Below are 17,716 nucleotides of genomic sequence, written 5' to 3'. Positions count from 1 at the left end.
CTGTTTTGGTTTAAACTATCAATTTGTTTAAATTAGAAGGCTCTTGCTATATTATCTGCACTACCTGGACAGATGGAATGTATTTCTCTTTCTGATCTGGGTACTGCGGGTATTAAGCATTTCCGTCAGGATTTCGTTTTTGCTTACCATCAATTTTGAATTTTAAGATATGTCTTATTTTGTTAAATAGTATATATTTCCAGCAGTCAGTATAAGAACGGGACGGACTCAGAGCTTTGTGCTTCGTATGCTTTAAATGTACAATCAGCGGACTTTAGGTTCACTGATATTCTTATTATCTCAGTGTATCACTTGTATTATGTTTTGCTTTGGGGGTTTTTTCACTTGTGTATTTGTTATATCTAGCCATTTCCTCAGTGTCGTGGGGTTGCTAGGCAACTAATCCCTAAGGGTAAGCCGGAGCCTCCTCCCGCACACGACCATAGAGCGTCTGACGTCATGACGCCGGGCCGTGAGTGCGGAAGTGAGAGTCAGTCACGGCGCCAGGGGACCGTTGCCAGGCACCCGTGATACACTTCACTGCAGGGCCGCGCACCTCGTACAGCTGACGGGGATTGCACACACGGGATCGTGTGTGTGACGTCATCACCGGGCGTCCGGGGGGCGCGGACAATGGCGTGATTGGTGTTTGGTAAGTTATTGTATGTATTTATGTAGGTTGTTTTCAGTGGTACTGGTTGTGTCATGATAAAGGGGAGCAGTCCCCGAAACGTCGACTGGAACCAGGTTGGTTGTCGTCTGTTATTTGCTTCTGAGTGCCACCAACATCGTTTATCTATATATCTATATATATATATATATATATTTCTCTGACGTCCTAGTGGATGCTGGGAACTCCGTAAGGATCATGGGGAATAGACGGGCTCCGCAGGAGACTGGGCACTCTAAAAGAAAGATTAGGTACTATCTGGTGTGCACTGGCTCCTCCCACTATGACCCTCCTCCAGACCTCAGTTGGATTTCTGTGTCCGGCCGAGCTGGATGCATACTAGGGGCTCTCCTGAGCTCCTAGAAAGAAAGTTTATTTTAGGTTTTTTATTTTACAGTGAGACCTGCTGGCAACAGGCTCACTGCATCGAGGGACTAAGGGGAGAAGAAGCGAACCTACCTGCTTGCAGCTAGCTTGGGCTTCTTAGGCTACTGGACACCATTAGCTCCAGAGGGATCGACCGCATGGAACTGGCCTTGGTGTTCGTTCCCGGAGCCGCGCCGCCGTCCCCCTTACAGAGCAAGCAAGAAGAGGTCCGGAAAATCGGCGGCAGAAGACATCAGTCTTCACCAAGGTAGCGCACAGCACTGCAGCTGTGCGCCATTGCTCCTCATGCACACTTCACACTCCGGTCACTGAGGGTGCAGGGCGCTGGGGGGGTGCCCTGAGGGCAATATATGACACCTTGGCTGGCAAATCTACATCATATATAGTCCTAGAGGCTATATAGATGTAAAATTACCCCTGCCAGTATTCCAGAAAAAGCGGGAGAAAGTCAGTTGAAAAAGGGGCGGGGCTTCTCCCTCAGCACACTGGCGCCATTTTCTCTTCACAGTGCAGCTGGAAGACAGCTCCCCAGGCTCTTCCCTGTAGTTTTCAGGCTCAAAGGGTTAAAAAGAGAGGGGGGGGGGGGGGGGGGGCGCACAAAATTTAGGCGCAATATTGTATATACAAGCAGCTATTGGGAAAAATTCACTCAATATAGTGTTAATCCCAAAATTATATAGCGCTCTGGTGTGTGCTAGCATACTCTCTCTCTGTCTCCCCAAAGGGCTGTGTGAGCATTCCCTGTGTGTGTGTGCGGTGTGTCGGTACGGCTGTGTCGACACGTTTGATGAGGAGGCTTATGTGATGGCAGAGCAGATGCTGATAAATGTGATGTCGCCCCCTGTGGGGCCGACACCAGAGTGGATGGATAGGTGGAAGGTATAAACCGACAGTGTCAACTCCTTACATAAAAGGCTGGATGACGTAACAGCTATGGGACAGCCGGTTTCTCAGCCCGCGCCTGCCCAGGCATCTCAAAGGCCATCAGGGGCTCAAAAACGCCCGCTCCCTCAGATAGCAGACACAGATGTCGACATGGAGTCTGACTCCAGTGTCGACGAGGTTGAGACATATACACTATCCACTAGGAACATCCGTTACATGATCCCGGCAATAAAAAATGTGTTACACATTTCTGACATTAACCAAAGTACCACTAAAAAAGGGTTTTATGTTTGGGGAGAAAAAGCAGGCAGTGTTTTGTTCCCCCATCAAATGAGTGAATGAAGTGTGAAAAAGCGTGGGTTCCCCCGATAAGAAACTGGTAATTTCTAAAAAGTTACTGATGGCGTACCCTTTCCCGCCAGAGGATAAATTACGCTGGGAGATATCCCCTAGGGTGGATAAGGCGCTCACACGTTTGTCAAAAAAGGTGGCACTGCCGTCTTAGGATACGGCCACTTTGAAGGTACCTGCTGATAAAAAGCAGGAGGCTATCCTGAAGTCTGTATTTACACACTCAGGTACTAGACTGAGACCTGCAGATAGTGCTGCTGCAGCGTGGTCTGTAACCCTGTCAAACAGGGATACTATTTTGCGAACATAAGACATCGTCTTATATATGAGGGATGCACAGAGGGATATTTTGCCGGCTGGCATCCAGAATTAATGCAATGTCTATTCTGTCAGGAGGGTATTAGAGACCCGACACTGGACAGGTGATGCTGACTTTAAAAGGCACATAGAGCCTTATAAGGGTGAGGAATTGTTTGGGGATGGTCTCTGGGACCTCGTATCCACAGCAACAGCTGGGAAGAAATTTTTTTACCTCAGGTTTCCTCACAGCCTAAGAAAGCACTGTATTATCAGGTACAGTCCTTTCGGCTTCAGAAAAGCAAGCGGGTCAAAGGCGCTTCCTTTCTGCACAGAGACGAGGGAAGAGGGAAAAAGCTGCACCAGTCAGCCAGTTCCCAGAATCAAAATTCTTCCCCCGCTTCCTCTGAGTCCACCGCATGACGCGGGGGCTCCACAGGCGTAGCCAGGTACGGTGGGGGGCCGCCTCAAAAATTTCAGCGATCAGTGGGCTCGCTCACAGGTGGATCCCTGGATCCTTCAAGTATTATCTCAGGGGTACAAGCTGGAATTCGAGGCGTCTCCCCCCCGCCGTTTCCTCAAATCTGCCTTGCCGACAACTCCCTCAGGCAGGGAGGCTGTGCTAGAGGCAATTCACAAGCTGTATTCCCAGCAGGTGATAGTCAAGGTGCCCCTACTTCAACAAGGACGGGGTTACTATTCCACACTGTTTGTGGTACCGAAACCGGACGGTTCGGTGAGACCCATTTTAAATTTGAAATCCTTGAACACATACATAAAAAAATTAAAGTACAAGATGGAATCGCTCGGGGCGGTTATTGCAAGCCTGGAGGAGGGGGATTACATGGTATCCCTGGACATCAAGGATGCTTACCTACATGTCCCCATTTACCATCCTCACCAGGAGTACCTCAGATTTGTGGTACAGGATTGCCATTACCAATTCCAAACACTGCCGTTTGGACTGTCCACGGCACCGAGGGTCTTTACCAAGGTAATGGCAGAAATGATGATACTCCTTCGAAAAAAGGGAGTTTAAATTATCCCGTACTTGGACGATCTCCTTATAAAGGCGAGGTCCAAGGAGCAGTTGTTGGTCGGAGTAGCACTATCTCGGGAAGTGCTACAACAGCACGGATGGATTCTATACATTCCAAAGTCACAGCTTGTTCCTACCACACGCCTACTGTTCCTGGGGATGGTTCTGGACACAGAACAGAAAAAAGTGTTTCTCCCGCAGGAGAAAGCCAAGGAGCTGTCATCTCTAGTCAGAGACCTCCTGAAACCAAAACAGGTATCGGTGCATCACTGCACACGAGTCCTGGGAAAAATGGTAGCTTCTTACGAAGCAAAATTCCATTCGGCAGGTTCCATGCAAGAACCTTTCAGTGGGACCTCTTGGACAAGTGGTCGGGATCGCATCTTCAGATGCATCGGCTGATAACCCTGTCTCCAAGGACCCAGGGTATCTCTACTGTGGTGGCTGCAGAGTGCTCATCTTCAAGAGGGCCGCAGATTCGGCATACAGGACTGGGTCCTGGTAACCACGGATGCCAGCCTTCGAGGCTGGGGGGCAGTCACACAGGGAAGAAATTTCCAAGGACTTTGGTCAAGTCAGGAGTCGTCCCTACACATAAATATTCTGGAACTGAGGGCCATTTACAATGCCCTAAGTCTGGCAAGGCCTCTGCTTCAAAACCAGCCGGTACTGATCCAATCAGACAACATCACGGCAGTCGCCCATGTAAACCGACAGGGCGGCACAAGAAGCAGGATGGCGATGGCAGAAGCCACAAGTATTCTCCGATGGGCGGAAAATCACGTCTTAGCACTGTCAGCAGTGTTCATTCCGGGAGTGGACAACTGGGAAGCAGACTTCCTCAGCAGACACGACCTACACCCGGGAGAGTGGGGACTTCATCCAGAAGTCTTCCAACTGTTGGTAAACCGTTGGGAAAGGCCACAGGTGGACATGATGGCGTCCCGCCTAAACAAAAAACTAGATATTGCGCCAGGTCAAGGGACCCTCAGGCAATAGCTGTGGACGCTCTAGTGACACCGTGGGTGTACCAGTCGGTTTATGTATTCCCTCCTCTGCCTCTCATACCAAAGGTACTGAGAATAATAAGAAAACGAGGAGTAAGAACGATACTCGTGGTTCCGGATGGGCCAAGAAGAGCTTGGTACCCAGAACTTCAAGAAATGATATCAGAGGACCCATGGCCTCTACCGCTCAGACAGGATCTGCTACAGCAGGGGCCCTGTCTGTTCCAAGACTTACCGTGGCTGCGTTTGACGGCATGGCGGTTGAATTCCGGATCCTAAAGGAAAAGGGCATTCCGGAAGAAGTCATTCCTACGCTGATAAAAGCCAGGAAAGAAGTAACCGCAAACCATTATCACCGTATTTGGCGAAAATATGTTGCGTAGTGTGAGGCCAGGAAGACAGAGGAATTTCAGCTGGGTCGTTTTCTGCACTTCCTACAGTCAGGGGTGACTATGGGCCTAAAATTGGGTTCCATTAAGGTCCAGATTTCGGCTCTGTCGATTATCTTCCAGAAAGAACTGGCTTCACTGCCTGGAGTTCAGACATTTGTAAAGGGAGTGCTACATATTCAGCCCCCTTTTGTGCCTCCTGTGGCAGCTTGGGATCTCAACGTGGTGTTGAGTTTCTTAAAATCACATTGGTTTGAGCCACTTAAAACTGTGGATTTGAAATATCTCACGTGGAAAGTGGTCATGTTATTGGCCTTGGCTTCGGCCAGGCGTGTGTCAGAATTGGCGGCTTTGTCATGTAAAAGCCCTTATCTGATTTTCCATATGGATAGGGCAGAATTGAGGACTCGTCCCCAGTTTCTCCCTAAGGTGGTATCAGCTTTTCACTTGAACCAACCTATTGTAGTGCCTGCGGCTACTAGGGACTTGGAAGATTCCAAGTTACTGGACGTAGTCAGGGCCTTAAAAATTTATATTTCCAGGACGGCTGGAGTCAGGAAAACTGACTCGCTTTTTATCCTGTAGGCACCCAACAAAATAGGTGCTCCTGCTTCTAAGCAGACTATTGCTCGCTGAATTTGTAGCACAATTCAGCTGGAGCATTCTGCGGCTGGATTGCCGCATCCTAAATCAGTAAAAGCCCATTCCACGAGGAAAGTGGGCTCATCTTGGGCGGCTGCCCGAGGGGTCTCGGCTTTACAATTTTGCCGAGCTGCAACTTGGTCGGGTTCAAACACATTTGCTAAGTTCTACAAGTTTGATACCCTGGCTGAGGAGGACCTTGCCTTTGCTCATTCGGTGCTGCAGAGTCATCCGCACTCTCCCGCCCGTTTGGGAGCTTTGGTATAATCCCCATGGTCCTTACGGAGTTCCCAGCATCCACTAGGACGTCAGAGAAAATAAGATTTTACTCACCGGTAAATCTATTTCTCGTAGTTCGTAGTGGATGCTGGGCGCCCATCCCAAGTGCGGATTGTCTGCAATACTTGTATGTAGTTATTGCCTAACTAAGGGTTATTGTTGAGCCATCTGTTGAGAGGCTCAGTTATATTTCATACTGTTAACTGGGTGTAGTATCACGAGTTATACGGTGTGATTGGTGTGGCTGGTATGAGTCTTACCCGGGATTCAAAATCCTTCCTTATTGTGTCAGCTCTTCCGGGCACAGTATCCTAACTGAGGTCTGGAGGAGGGTCATAGTGGGAGGAGCCAGTGCACACCAGATAGTACCTAATCTTTCTTTTAGAGTGCCCAGTCTCCTGCGGAGCCCGTCTATTCCCCATGGTCCTTACGGAGTTCCCAGCATCCACTACGTACTACGAGAAATAGATTTACCGGTGAGTAAAATTTTATTATATATATATATATATATATATATATATATATATATATATATATAGATATATATATATATAGATATAAACACACACACTGTGTATGTGATATTTACCAAACATTGTCCTTAGACCTAAATTATGTACACATATTATTAACACACTAGGTCATTCATCGTGCTCTGCATCCGCTCTTCACGCCGTCGCAAGGGCCTACGTCCCCTTGACCATCGCACACCCTTTGGCCATAAAATATTTACCCACTAACAAAATTATGCTTGAAGGTAATACTCCATATAATACAAATATTGCCCGCCCAAAGGACGTGCAGGGTTTAAGGGGGCGTAGCCCCTTGCGAAGGTGTGAAGAGCGCAATGAATCACCTAGTTGTTTATATAGGGATCCTACTCATACGTTATTTTATAGACAGCACAATCAAATAAACAGGTTGGGTATGCGTGACCGGCGATCACCATACCGACACTGGGATACCGTCATCGAAATGGCCGATGCGGGGGGTGAGTGCAACAAGCCCCTTACGGGATCTGTTCTATTCTCACTCAGTTGGTGTTGTGGACATCCAGAAGTGGGAATAGTCCCTGCTCGTCGGCATGCCGACTGTCGGGATTCTAAGGGGGCGGGATGTAGGGGGAGGTATTGAGACTGACATAACTACATCCCAAATAAACAGCTATATATATATATATATATATATATATATATATATATATATATACAATAATAAATAATAATAATAAAAATGAATCTGATATTTTGGCTGAAACTAAATTTGCTACTTCAGTTTATAACATGGATGGTGCACAATTTGAACAAGTAACATCCACGTTTCAGGTCCTTCCAGAAGCTTCTAGATACATCCTAGTTAAAATTATCTAGTTAAGACTGCAATCAGGGTGCTTTGGGATGCGTAATGCTAGATTTACCTCGGAAATGGCTAATTGCTTCCAGTTTTAGTGAAGGAAGTAGCTTAATTCCACAGGATACACAAATGGAAACACAAAAATAGAAATTGAGCAATTTTAAGGTTTGCTGGAAACCACAGATTGTAAATGCATTCAGCGCTTCAATGTGAACATAGATTTCAACCAATTATAACGTAAAGGTTTAATCCGGTTATCAGTCTGCCTGCAGCTGTAAACACAAAATTACCCTTGAGGCAGAAATGTTCCTTATTCTGATCATACGGTAGCATTTTGTAGCTACAAGGCAGTGCAAGTACAGTAAATAGCACTGGCTTCTGGCTGAAGGCAGAGATGAAAGTTTACTTATTCACATTAAAAGTCTCAAAATGGAAAAACATGTTGGCTAGGTACTGCTGTAATATGGTAAAGAAAGTCTAAAGAAAATGTTAAGGTCAACTCTTTTCCCCAGCAGAAGTTTCATTGTGAAGTACAACCTTGAGATTAGATAGATAGTCGGATTAGACTGACGGATAGACACATCACTGTGTCACAGTCTGTTCTGCTTCTTTTGCAGGATACAAAGACAGTGGGGGCAATTCAGACCTGATCGCTGCTGTGCGTTTTAGCATAGCAGGGTGTCCAGGTGCTAACAAAAGGCATTGCTGGTCAGCGACGGGATGGTGCAAAAAATCTGACCGCACGGGCGTTTGCTAGGTGATTGCCAGGGGGAAGAGGTTTATGGGTGGTAACTGACCGTTTATTGTGAGTGTCCGGAAAAACGCAGGCGTGCCCAAGTGTTTTCAGGGAGGGTGTCTGACGTTAGTACCGGCACCGATCAGCCTCTTCTCATCACACTGTAGGAATAAGTCCTGGGATGCGTAGAGACTGCACACAGTGGATTTTTTCAGCTTAGCGTATGCATATGATTGCACACTTGCAAATTTCCACTCCCCTTGCAGGTGGCGACTATCTGAACGCAGGACAGCAAAGTTTGCAGCCCAGCGATCAGGTCTAAATCACCCCCAGAGCTCAGTCTCATGTATGATGCTACCTAAAGATTGCATACCTAATATGAACATACAGAAGCCTTTAAAGAACTGCCATCCATGAGCAAGCAACTGTCTTCTACATACCAATAAAATGCACATTAATTATAACAGTTCATATTGCCATTATACTATCCCTGTCCAAGAATTTCTTGTCACATCTTTCCTCAATGTCTGACATTTATGCACTTTCTTGATACTTGTCAAAGAATAAGTGTGAGATGCCTAATGGTCAGCCAATATGCTTAAGACACAGATCTTTTTTGGGGGGAGGGGGGGGGGTGTCAGATTTCAGATCACACCCATTGGGTAATGGGTAGAATCACCCTTTGCCATTGAAGGGAACAGCTGGAATTCTTTGAGGCATTGTTTCAACAATTGAAACAAACAAGGTGCTGGAAACAACCATGCTGACATGATACTGTATCTGCAGATTTCTGCTGCGAATCTCCCATTCCACTGTATCCCAAATGTACTCAATTGGATTGAGACCTGGTGACTGAGTACAACTGAACTAATTGTCAAGCTCGTAGAGCCAGTTTGAGATGATTTGTGACATGGTGTGTGTCCTCGCAGAAGTAACCGTTAGAAGATGGATAGAATGTGGCCACAAAGGCATGCACATGATACGGCATTTAAACAATGCTTAATTGGTATTAAGGCTGTGTGCCTTAATGTGTGCCAAGACAAAATTGCTAAAGCCATTATTATACCACCTACACCAGCCTTAACCATTGAGCCAGAGAGAATGGATCCATGGATACATGCTACGTTTGCTAAATTCTGACACCACACTGTGTGTGTCACAGCAGAAATTCACATTTATCAGATCATGCAACATTTTCCAGTCTTCAACTGTTAAGATTTGTCGAGCCTGTGTCCAATGTAGCCTCAGATTCCTGTTTAGTGCTTTCTGCTGCCGTTGCACACACACACACATATATATATATATATATATATATATATATATATATAGAGAGAGAGAGAGAGAGAGAGAGAGAGAGAGAGAGCGCGCGCGCGAGAGAGACATGACACACAGTTTCAACTTCAATATGCATGAACACAGACATTCAGCCCTCATTATGTTATAATCTCTTGATATCACCTTCAGCAACATATTAGTTTTCTTTTTCACATCTTACCAGGTAAGGTTTAGGATTGGAGACTGTCTGGTTTACTTGCCAAATGCTTAAAAATCCTTCTCCATCAGCTACGCCACACTGTAATTTATAAAGACAGAATACTAACAATCCTGAAATGACAGCACATAGTACTCATCATGAACACAATAAAATAAAGACACTTTAAGAGACCTGTTTGTGGACCAGCTGTTTTAAAATCTGATATTGTGTGTGTTTTAAATTTAAAAGAAAATCACTTATTCTAAAAGCCCAAATATACTGGGATATTTTGGTGAATAAAAGGTGGTTAATTTTCACAATTCCCTGTCTGAATTAAAATAAAATATGTTCTATTAAGCTGAACCAAATAAACTGTGCGATTGATTGGAGTGAAAACGAGATCATTAGAAGACTGAACATTTTCTGTCACAATTAGAAATAACATACTGTACTTTTTAGCCCTAAGACACACTTTCAAGACTTAGGCCGGTATCCAATTAAATCATTGCGGGTAATTGGATACAGGCTTCAATATGGCATAAAGACAACCATTGGGCCGGATATAATGGAGTCCGAGTTCGGCTGATGTGCGGGATGCCGGCCGAACTCGGGCGTTTTCTTAAAGGGTTAATCATTTACAAGTCATAACCATGCTTTGTAAATGATTGCCCCTTTTGAAAAACGTCCGTTTTCATCCGGCATCCCGCACGTTGGTGGAACTTAAACTCGATTGCATCGGCCCAATGGTTTTTTCTTTTTCCTGTCTCCTAAACAGTGATTAGCAGTGTTTTTGTCCAGTATTGCTGTTATAAATTCTGCAGGCAAAAAATTCAGTTTAATAAATAAACCTCAGCGTCTATAAAACCAATAGGCCCCGTCCCCGCCACTGAAAAGGTTCTAGCCAACTGAGCTGCATGAAGGGTGTACTGTCTACCCACAGTCAAGTCACCATAACTGATTTGAAATTAAACAATGGACATACAATTGAAGTGCAGACTTTCAAGGGGTTAAATAAAAATATCTTATGAAGCATTTATGAATTGTAACCATTTTTATATACAGCCCCCTGTTTTTAATACTTTGTCGAGAATCCTTTGCAGGCAAGGACTGCATGAAGTGTGCAAACCATGGATCAAATGCTGGGTTTCCTCCTTTGTTATGGTTTGACAGGCCTTTCATGCACATGTCGTCAACTGTTGTATGTTCATGGGTCTTTCTGCCTTTAGTATTGTCTTCAGGAAGTGAAATGCATGCTCGATCGGGTTGAGATCAGGTGACTGACTTGGCCTTTGCAGAATATACCACTTCTTTGCCTTGAAATTCTCCTGGGTTGCTTTCATAGTAAGCTTTGGGTTAATGTCTGTACTGGGAAGCACCGCTGAATCAACGTAGCAGATTTAGACTGAATCTAAGCAGACAGTATATATTTCTGTACTTCATAATTCAGCTGGCTGCTTCTGTCACATCATTAACACTAGTACCACCGGTAAGCCATACAGCAACATGCCATTGCTGCCTTCGCCGTGTTTTACAAAAGATGTGGTAAGCTTTGGATCATTAGCTAAAGGGGGGTACTCACGGAGCGATCGCTGCTTAAAATCTAAGCAATCTGACTAGATTGCTTAGATTTTAAGCACGATCGCTCCGTGTGTAGCCCCCTTAGCGATAGCGATGCGCAGCCCGCGCATCGCTATCGCTGCTGCTAGATTGGCCTGCATGCAGGCCAATCTAGCGGGTCGCTCACTTCACCCGCTGGGTGAAGTGAGCGGCCCCCCCGTCTCCCCCCGCCCGCTCAGCACAGATCGCGCTGTGCTGAGCGCCGGGAGAGATGTGTGCTGAGCGGTTCGCCTTACTGGGCGAGTGCTGGTGAGTACTGGCCTTAAGTCTTTTCCATACTTGTTTCTTCCCATTCCAAAGAATGTTGTTCCACAACTGGCTGGGGTTTTTGGATTTTTTTTTTCCTCGCAAAGTCTAATCTGGACTTTCTATTCTTGAGCTTTATGAATGGTTTGCACCTTGTGTGAACCCTCTCTATTTGGTTTTGTGTAGTCTTCTCTTTATAGTAGACTTGGATAACACTATTCCTACCTCTTGGATAGTGTTCTTCACTTGACTGGATGCTGTGAAGTGTTTTATTTTACAATGTCAAGGATCCTTTGATCATCCACCACTGTTGTTTTCAGTCGATGTCCTGGCCTTTTTGTGTTGCAGGGCCTACCAGTACGTTCTTTATTTCTCAGAAAGAACCAAACTGTTGATTTGCCCACTCCTAAGGTTCCTGCTATCTCTCTGATGGATTTTTTTTGTTTCTGCAGCCTTAGGATGGCCTTTTTCACTTGCATTGAGAGCTCATTTGACCGTATTTTGTGGTTCGTTATTATTATTACAATTTGTTTATAAGGTGCCACAAGTGTTTTACAGCGCCGTACATACAACACACATTAGGGTTCACAGCAACAGCTTCCAAAAGCAAGTGTAACACTTGGAATCAACTCCAGACTTTGTGCCTGCTTAATTCAGTGGTTCTCAAACTCGGTCCTCAGGACCCCACACGGTTCACGTTTTCCATGTCAGCCACCAGGTGCATTGTGTATCACCAACTGTCACATTTGAAAAAAACAAAAAACTACAGCTGACCTGGAAACATGAACCGTGTGGGTTCCTGAGGAGACAGAGTTTGAGAAACCATGGCTTAATTGATTAAGAAATAACAAAGGAATAGCCCAGCCCTGTCCATGAACTACCTTTTGAGCCAGTGTCTAATTACTCTTGAAAAAGAGGGAGCTACATATTAAATAGCTGTAATTCCTAAACCGTTCTTCCAATTTGAATGTGAATACCCTCACATTAAAGCGGATAGTATGCACTTTAAAACCAAATTCATTATATAACTGTAACTTCGATATGTTTTGGTAAACTGCTAAAATGACACAAATTGAGTCAGTGCCCAAATATATATAGAAATAAATGTAGCTTATTACCATATAGCAAGTATGAAGTAGCTGTTTGTATTTTGAATCTGCTGTCAGCCAGAGTGCTCAAGAATCGCGGAGTAGTGACATAATTTCTCTGCTTCTATCAAATACCTGATTTTAGCAGCTGTTGCCACATACTTGTATTACACTTATTGTGGCCTGACTGAAACAAATCTGGTGCCTGAACTTGTAGTTGTGGAGCAGAAGTCTCTTGCCAATAACATGTCATTAATTACTCAGCTGGTCCTATGCGGGATAACACCAGACAAAATATGTAATAATACACACAGCAGAATAATGTACAAAAAAGAAAATAAACCTTGTTGCCTTGGGAATTAAAGTACAATCTTGTAACCCGGGCATTTCCTGCCTGACGAAAGCAGATTATCTGCTGGGGACGACTCCACTCAAACATACGGACACTGCCATCCTGAGCGCCAGTAAGATCTAGAGTAAACACAGTCAAACGAATGTTGCTGCATTCCGCCCTCGTGTATTTTAAAGCGTATTTGGTTTCAAAGCTATTACTTACAATATTGGTGGACTGGGTGGGAGGCCATTCTCTTAACGTTATGCAGATTCCGTTTTATTAGCTTTCGGGAAAATGTCAAAAAGAAAAATGAATATGTGAGGGAACAATAGTTATTTTGACCAATCAGTAAACAGAGAGACATGTTTCATGCATATGGTGCAGTAACAAAGTTGTACAAAGCAGTGATTTCGGCTTTGCACAATACATTTACTGTAGCGTCATCACTTAAAAACAAATCTGTGTGTAATCCAGCTAAAGAGTATTTCCTGAATTTGTTTTCACTGATGCACGGTGATGCAAAAAACTACAAAAGTCATTGCACCATTTAGCTAATTACTGCAGGTTTCGAAGGAAATAAATGTTTATGGATTCACCAGTGTCCCACTATTATTATATAAAATGAAGGTAATAAAATATGCATACAATGCCAGCTCCAGTGCTGGTCTGCCCACTCCCCAGCCACGGCATGGAAGAAGAGGATTGCATCTGTCCTAGGTTAAAGGAAGCCACGTTTGGCTGATGAATAGCTGTGGTGGAGCCTTTAAAATCAAGTTCATCAGAACTAGGGAAAAGCAAAGTTGAGCACTTATAGATTACTTCTTGACCACAATGTAACATAGGTATTACAACTGGAGACGCAGAGAAACTAACCCCTTAGATTCTCGGTCATACTCTTCCCCAATCCATGTATAAGGTTGAGCAGCCAAGAGACAGGATACATCAAGTTCTTGCACATCATGTGTGGAAGCCAAGACAATTTCATTACCAGTTGCCTAGATATAAATAGTAAATTATCATTAATTTCTAAAGTAAAATAATATACTCATTTAGAAAATTAGTCACTTCTTCCTTTAAGTGGATTTACTGTTTTACTAAGTCTTTTTGTTTTGTTTTAAATCTCTACTATACCCAATATGTTTAGCTGAGGATCCCTCTATTACATAGGTCTGCAAACTCGGTCCTCAGGACCCCACAGTGCATGTTTTGCAGGTAACCCAGCAGGTGCACAGGTGTATTAATTACTCACAGACACATTTTAAAAGGTCCGCAGGTGGTGTTAAGTATTTAACTTGTGATTCTGTGAGGAGACCTGCAAAACATGCACTGTGTGGGGTAACGAGGACCGAGTTTGCAGACCTATGCTCTATTAGAACCACATACAGTTACTTGCTCAGTTCCAAAAAAAGATTGAGTACAGGGCTAGGAATGACTGCCAGTTCTTGACTGGATGGCTATTTCACTCTTACATCAGAAGCTAACTGTAACTTCTAGTCCTGCTAATGGTGCCTCCCTCCTGTGGCACGCACAGAGCTGGAAATCAGGCGAGAAGAACTTGCTGAAATAACAAACGGCATTGCTATTTCAAAATATATAGAAGTATATGTTAACCAGATGAGTGAGTGCACCTAGGGGTAAGATTATTAAGCAGCAGCTTTTATAAACCACCAGTTCTGGCCAGGATTAAGCTCAAAAAATAAAAATGGCTCCAATATTAAACGTGAAACACAGCATGTTTTACCTTAAAATCAGTGACATTTTACATTGCGGGATAAAAGCCACCACTTAATAATTTACCGGTAAATCCTTTTCTTGTAGTCCATAAAGGATATGGGCCCTCATTCCGAGTTGTTCGCTCGCTAGCTGCTTTTAGCAGCATTGCACAAGCTAGGCCGCCACCCTCTGGGAGTGTATCTTAGCTTAGCAGAATAGCGAACGAAAGAGTAGCAGAATTGCGAATAAATAATTCTTAGCAGTTTCTGAGTAGCTCGAGACTTACTCCTACACTGCGATCAGCTCAGGCCGTTTCGTTCCTGGTTTGACGTCACAAACACACCCTGCGTTCGGCCAGCCACTCCCCCGTTTCTCCAGACACTCCCGCGTTTTATCCTGGCACGCCTGCGTTTTTCCGCACACTCCCAGAAAACGGTCAGTTTCCGCCCAGAAACACCCACTTCCTGTCAATCACACTCCGATCACTTCAACGATGAAAATTCTTAGTTCGGACGTGAGTAAATCTACTAAGTTTTGTGCTAAAATATTTAGCGCTGCGTACCATGCGCATGCGCATTTTTGCCTTAATCGCTCCGTTGCGAAAATCAGCAACGAGCGAACAACTCGGAATGACCCCCATTGGGGGAACTTAGTTCGATGGGGTATAGACGGTGTCCAAAGGAGCCAGTGGACTTTAAATTTTCTTCACTGGATGTGCTGGCTCCTCCCCTCTATGTGCCCTCCCACAGGCAGTTATAGGTAAAAATGTGCCCGAAGGAGAAGGACATATATGAGAGAAGGAAATATGAGAACAAAGAGTGGTGAGATTTATACACCAGCACTCCACGAACATATAACAACCCTCAAGCAGCTGGTAACAACAGCTGAACAGGTAACCACATAAAAAAGAACCTGCAGAAAAGTCACCACACTGAGGCACGAGCCCAATATTCCTTATGGACTACGAGAAAAGGATTTACCGATAGGTATTTAAAATCCTATTTTCTCTAGCACCCATAAGGGATATTGGGGGAAACTTAGTACGAGGGGGACGTCCCAAACCATCCAGAACGGGCGGGAACGTGCGGAGACTGCTGCAGCACCGCCTGCCCAAACTGGGTATCCTCTTTAACTAGGGTATCAAACTTGTAAAACTTAACAAAAGTGTTCTTCCCTGACCAGGTAGCAGCTCGGCATAGTTGCAAGGCCAAGACTACACGGGCAGCCGCCCAGGAATACCCCACCGATCTAGCAGAGTGGGCCTTCAGAGACTTAGGAACAGGTAAGGCTGCGGACACATAGGCCTGCTGGATAGTAAGCCTAATCCAACGAGCAATAGACTGCTTTGAAGCAGGGCAACCCTTCTTCTGCGCATCGTAGTGCACGAACAAGGAATCTGTCTTTCTGATCCAAGCCGTCTGATTGACATAGATCTTCAAGGCTCGCACAGCATCCAATGTCTCCAGAGTAGCAGAAGAACCAGAACCAGACGGAACCACAATAGGTTGTGATAATGTCAAATATTACCTTAAAACATAAAGCTATACACTATTACCGTGGAGCCGCTATGTCCGCTAGACTTATTACACACACTACGGACTAAGTACGCTGTTGGCGTACTGAGTACCGTATGGGTACGCACTTAGCGTAGCAGACGCTAAGCCGTGGGCGCGACGCACGAGCGGCACGTACGCTCACGGATTCACGCTTCGTACCAAGCACGCTATTGGCGTACTGAGTACCGTACTGCTACGCTATTAGCGTAGCAGACGCTGCGCCGTCGACGTGAGACACGAGTGGCACGGACGCTCACAGAATGATATACAGTAAACCTTGTTAACAAAACAATGTGTGGATGTGCTTATACTCTAAACCTTAGTAGTCAAATACTGCAACGATGGAACGCCTAAAAACCTTAACAATGCTTATGCTGTTATAGCGATTAAGACGCTAAGAAAGTCCTTTGCAGGAAAGTGAAAACACAACACCAGGTTTTGCTAAAACCACAGGGCTCTAACACCGCAGTGGATTATTCAGAGAAAAGGGGGAAAACAGATACAAGTTATACACTACAAGCTAACAAGGAAATCTAACAGAATAACAGAGAATAATGATGGCTACAGAGAATATACATAAGTGGGAAATCGTTCGCAAGCGCGACCTGGATCCAGTCCTCAGCTATTCAGGTAGAAAGCCTTCAGAGTCTTGAGGCTAGCCAGGCAACAGTGGTCTTTATATACACAACATACATTCACAATACAATGGTCCCTGTAATCTCATTGTTCATTGGACACAGGGATGTGTCTCTACATTACAGCAAAGGTCATAGGTGGATTTGAACAGGTGGGCTGTGTCTTTCCCCAACTGCTCTGGTGGGAGGTATCCTCAGGATTCCCGCCGCATGTGTAATTTACAGCAAATACAGTTAATGTTCATAATCTACTTCTGTACATAACTATATGCAGGAGCGAGCGATCCTTTCCTAACTAACACCGGAATGTTACCCTTAAAATACCCTACAGCTGGATACTAGACACCACCTTTCAACCTTTATCTGACCCTTCCTATGCAAAGAGGAATCTCTCTGTCCAGGAACTGTTTAAACTAATCATACTCGCTGACATGGTCTAGGGGAATATTATCTACAAAATGCACTATTTGGGTTAAATATGCTACGTTCGAGTCGCACGCTACACGCTCACAAACTCCGCCGTAAATACACATCTCATGCGCAAGAGTCGCTGGAGCGTCTCTTACGCAACTTGCGGGTATGTGTACGCACGGGGGACCAGGTGCACGAGCAGCATGCATGTGGGGTTAGTACAAGGGATATGCATCATGATATTTTTCGACTTTGACAGTTGATTCAGGTGAAACGCGGAGACAACCTTCGGCAGGAACTGCTGTCTAGTCTGGAGCTCCGCTCTGTCCTCGTAGAAGACCAAGTAGGGACTTTTACATGATAAGGTCCCCAATTCTGAGACACGCCTAGCAGAAGCCAGGGCCAGTAACATCACCGCCTTCCACGTGAGGTACTTGTCTTCTACCGTCATCAGTTGTTCGAATCAGGAGGACTGTAGAAATTTCAACACGACATTCAAATCCCAGGGTGCCGGAAGCGGCACAAACGGAGGTTGTATGTGGAGTACGCCTTGCAAGGTCTGAACTTCTGGAGAAAGCTGAAATCTGGACCTTAATGGAACCCAGAC

At 44.9% G+C, this 17,716-nt stretch overlaps 1 protein-coding gene across 2 annotated transcripts in view; it reads right to left on the bottom strand.

The window, feature by feature from the left end:
* Positions 1-17,716, bottom strand: part of DMXL2 (Dmx like 2) — a 401,239-nt gene that overhangs the window by 24,540 nt on the left and 358,983 nt on the right. For both annotated transcript variants that reach the window (XM_063926075.1, XM_063926076.1), the window contains 5 exons: positions 13,668-13,789; positions 13,440-13,578; positions 13,017-13,077; positions 12,804-12,931; positions 9,531-9,608 (listed from right to left, as the gene is read on the bottom strand). In XM_063926075.1, the coding sequence (XP_063782145.1) occupies positions 9,531-9,608; positions 12,804-12,931; positions 13,017-13,077; positions 13,440-13,578; positions 13,668-13,789 (528 nt within the window). The remainder of the gene's footprint in view (positions 1-9,530; positions 9,609-12,803; positions 12,932-13,016; positions 13,078-13,439; positions 13,579-13,667; positions 13,790-17,716) is intronic.

This window comes from Pseudophryne corroboree, chromosome 6, assembly GCF_028390025.1.
Source record: "Pseudophryne corroboree isolate aPseCor3 chromosome 6, aPseCor3.hap2, whole genome shotgun sequence".
In the NCBI taxonomy this organism is placed as follows: domain Eukaryota; kingdom Metazoa; phylum Chordata; class Amphibia; order Anura; family Myobatrachidae; genus Pseudophryne; species Pseudophryne corroboree.
Note: the sequence above shows the minus strand (reverse complement) of the source record. Positions and strands in the feature narration are given on the sequence as shown.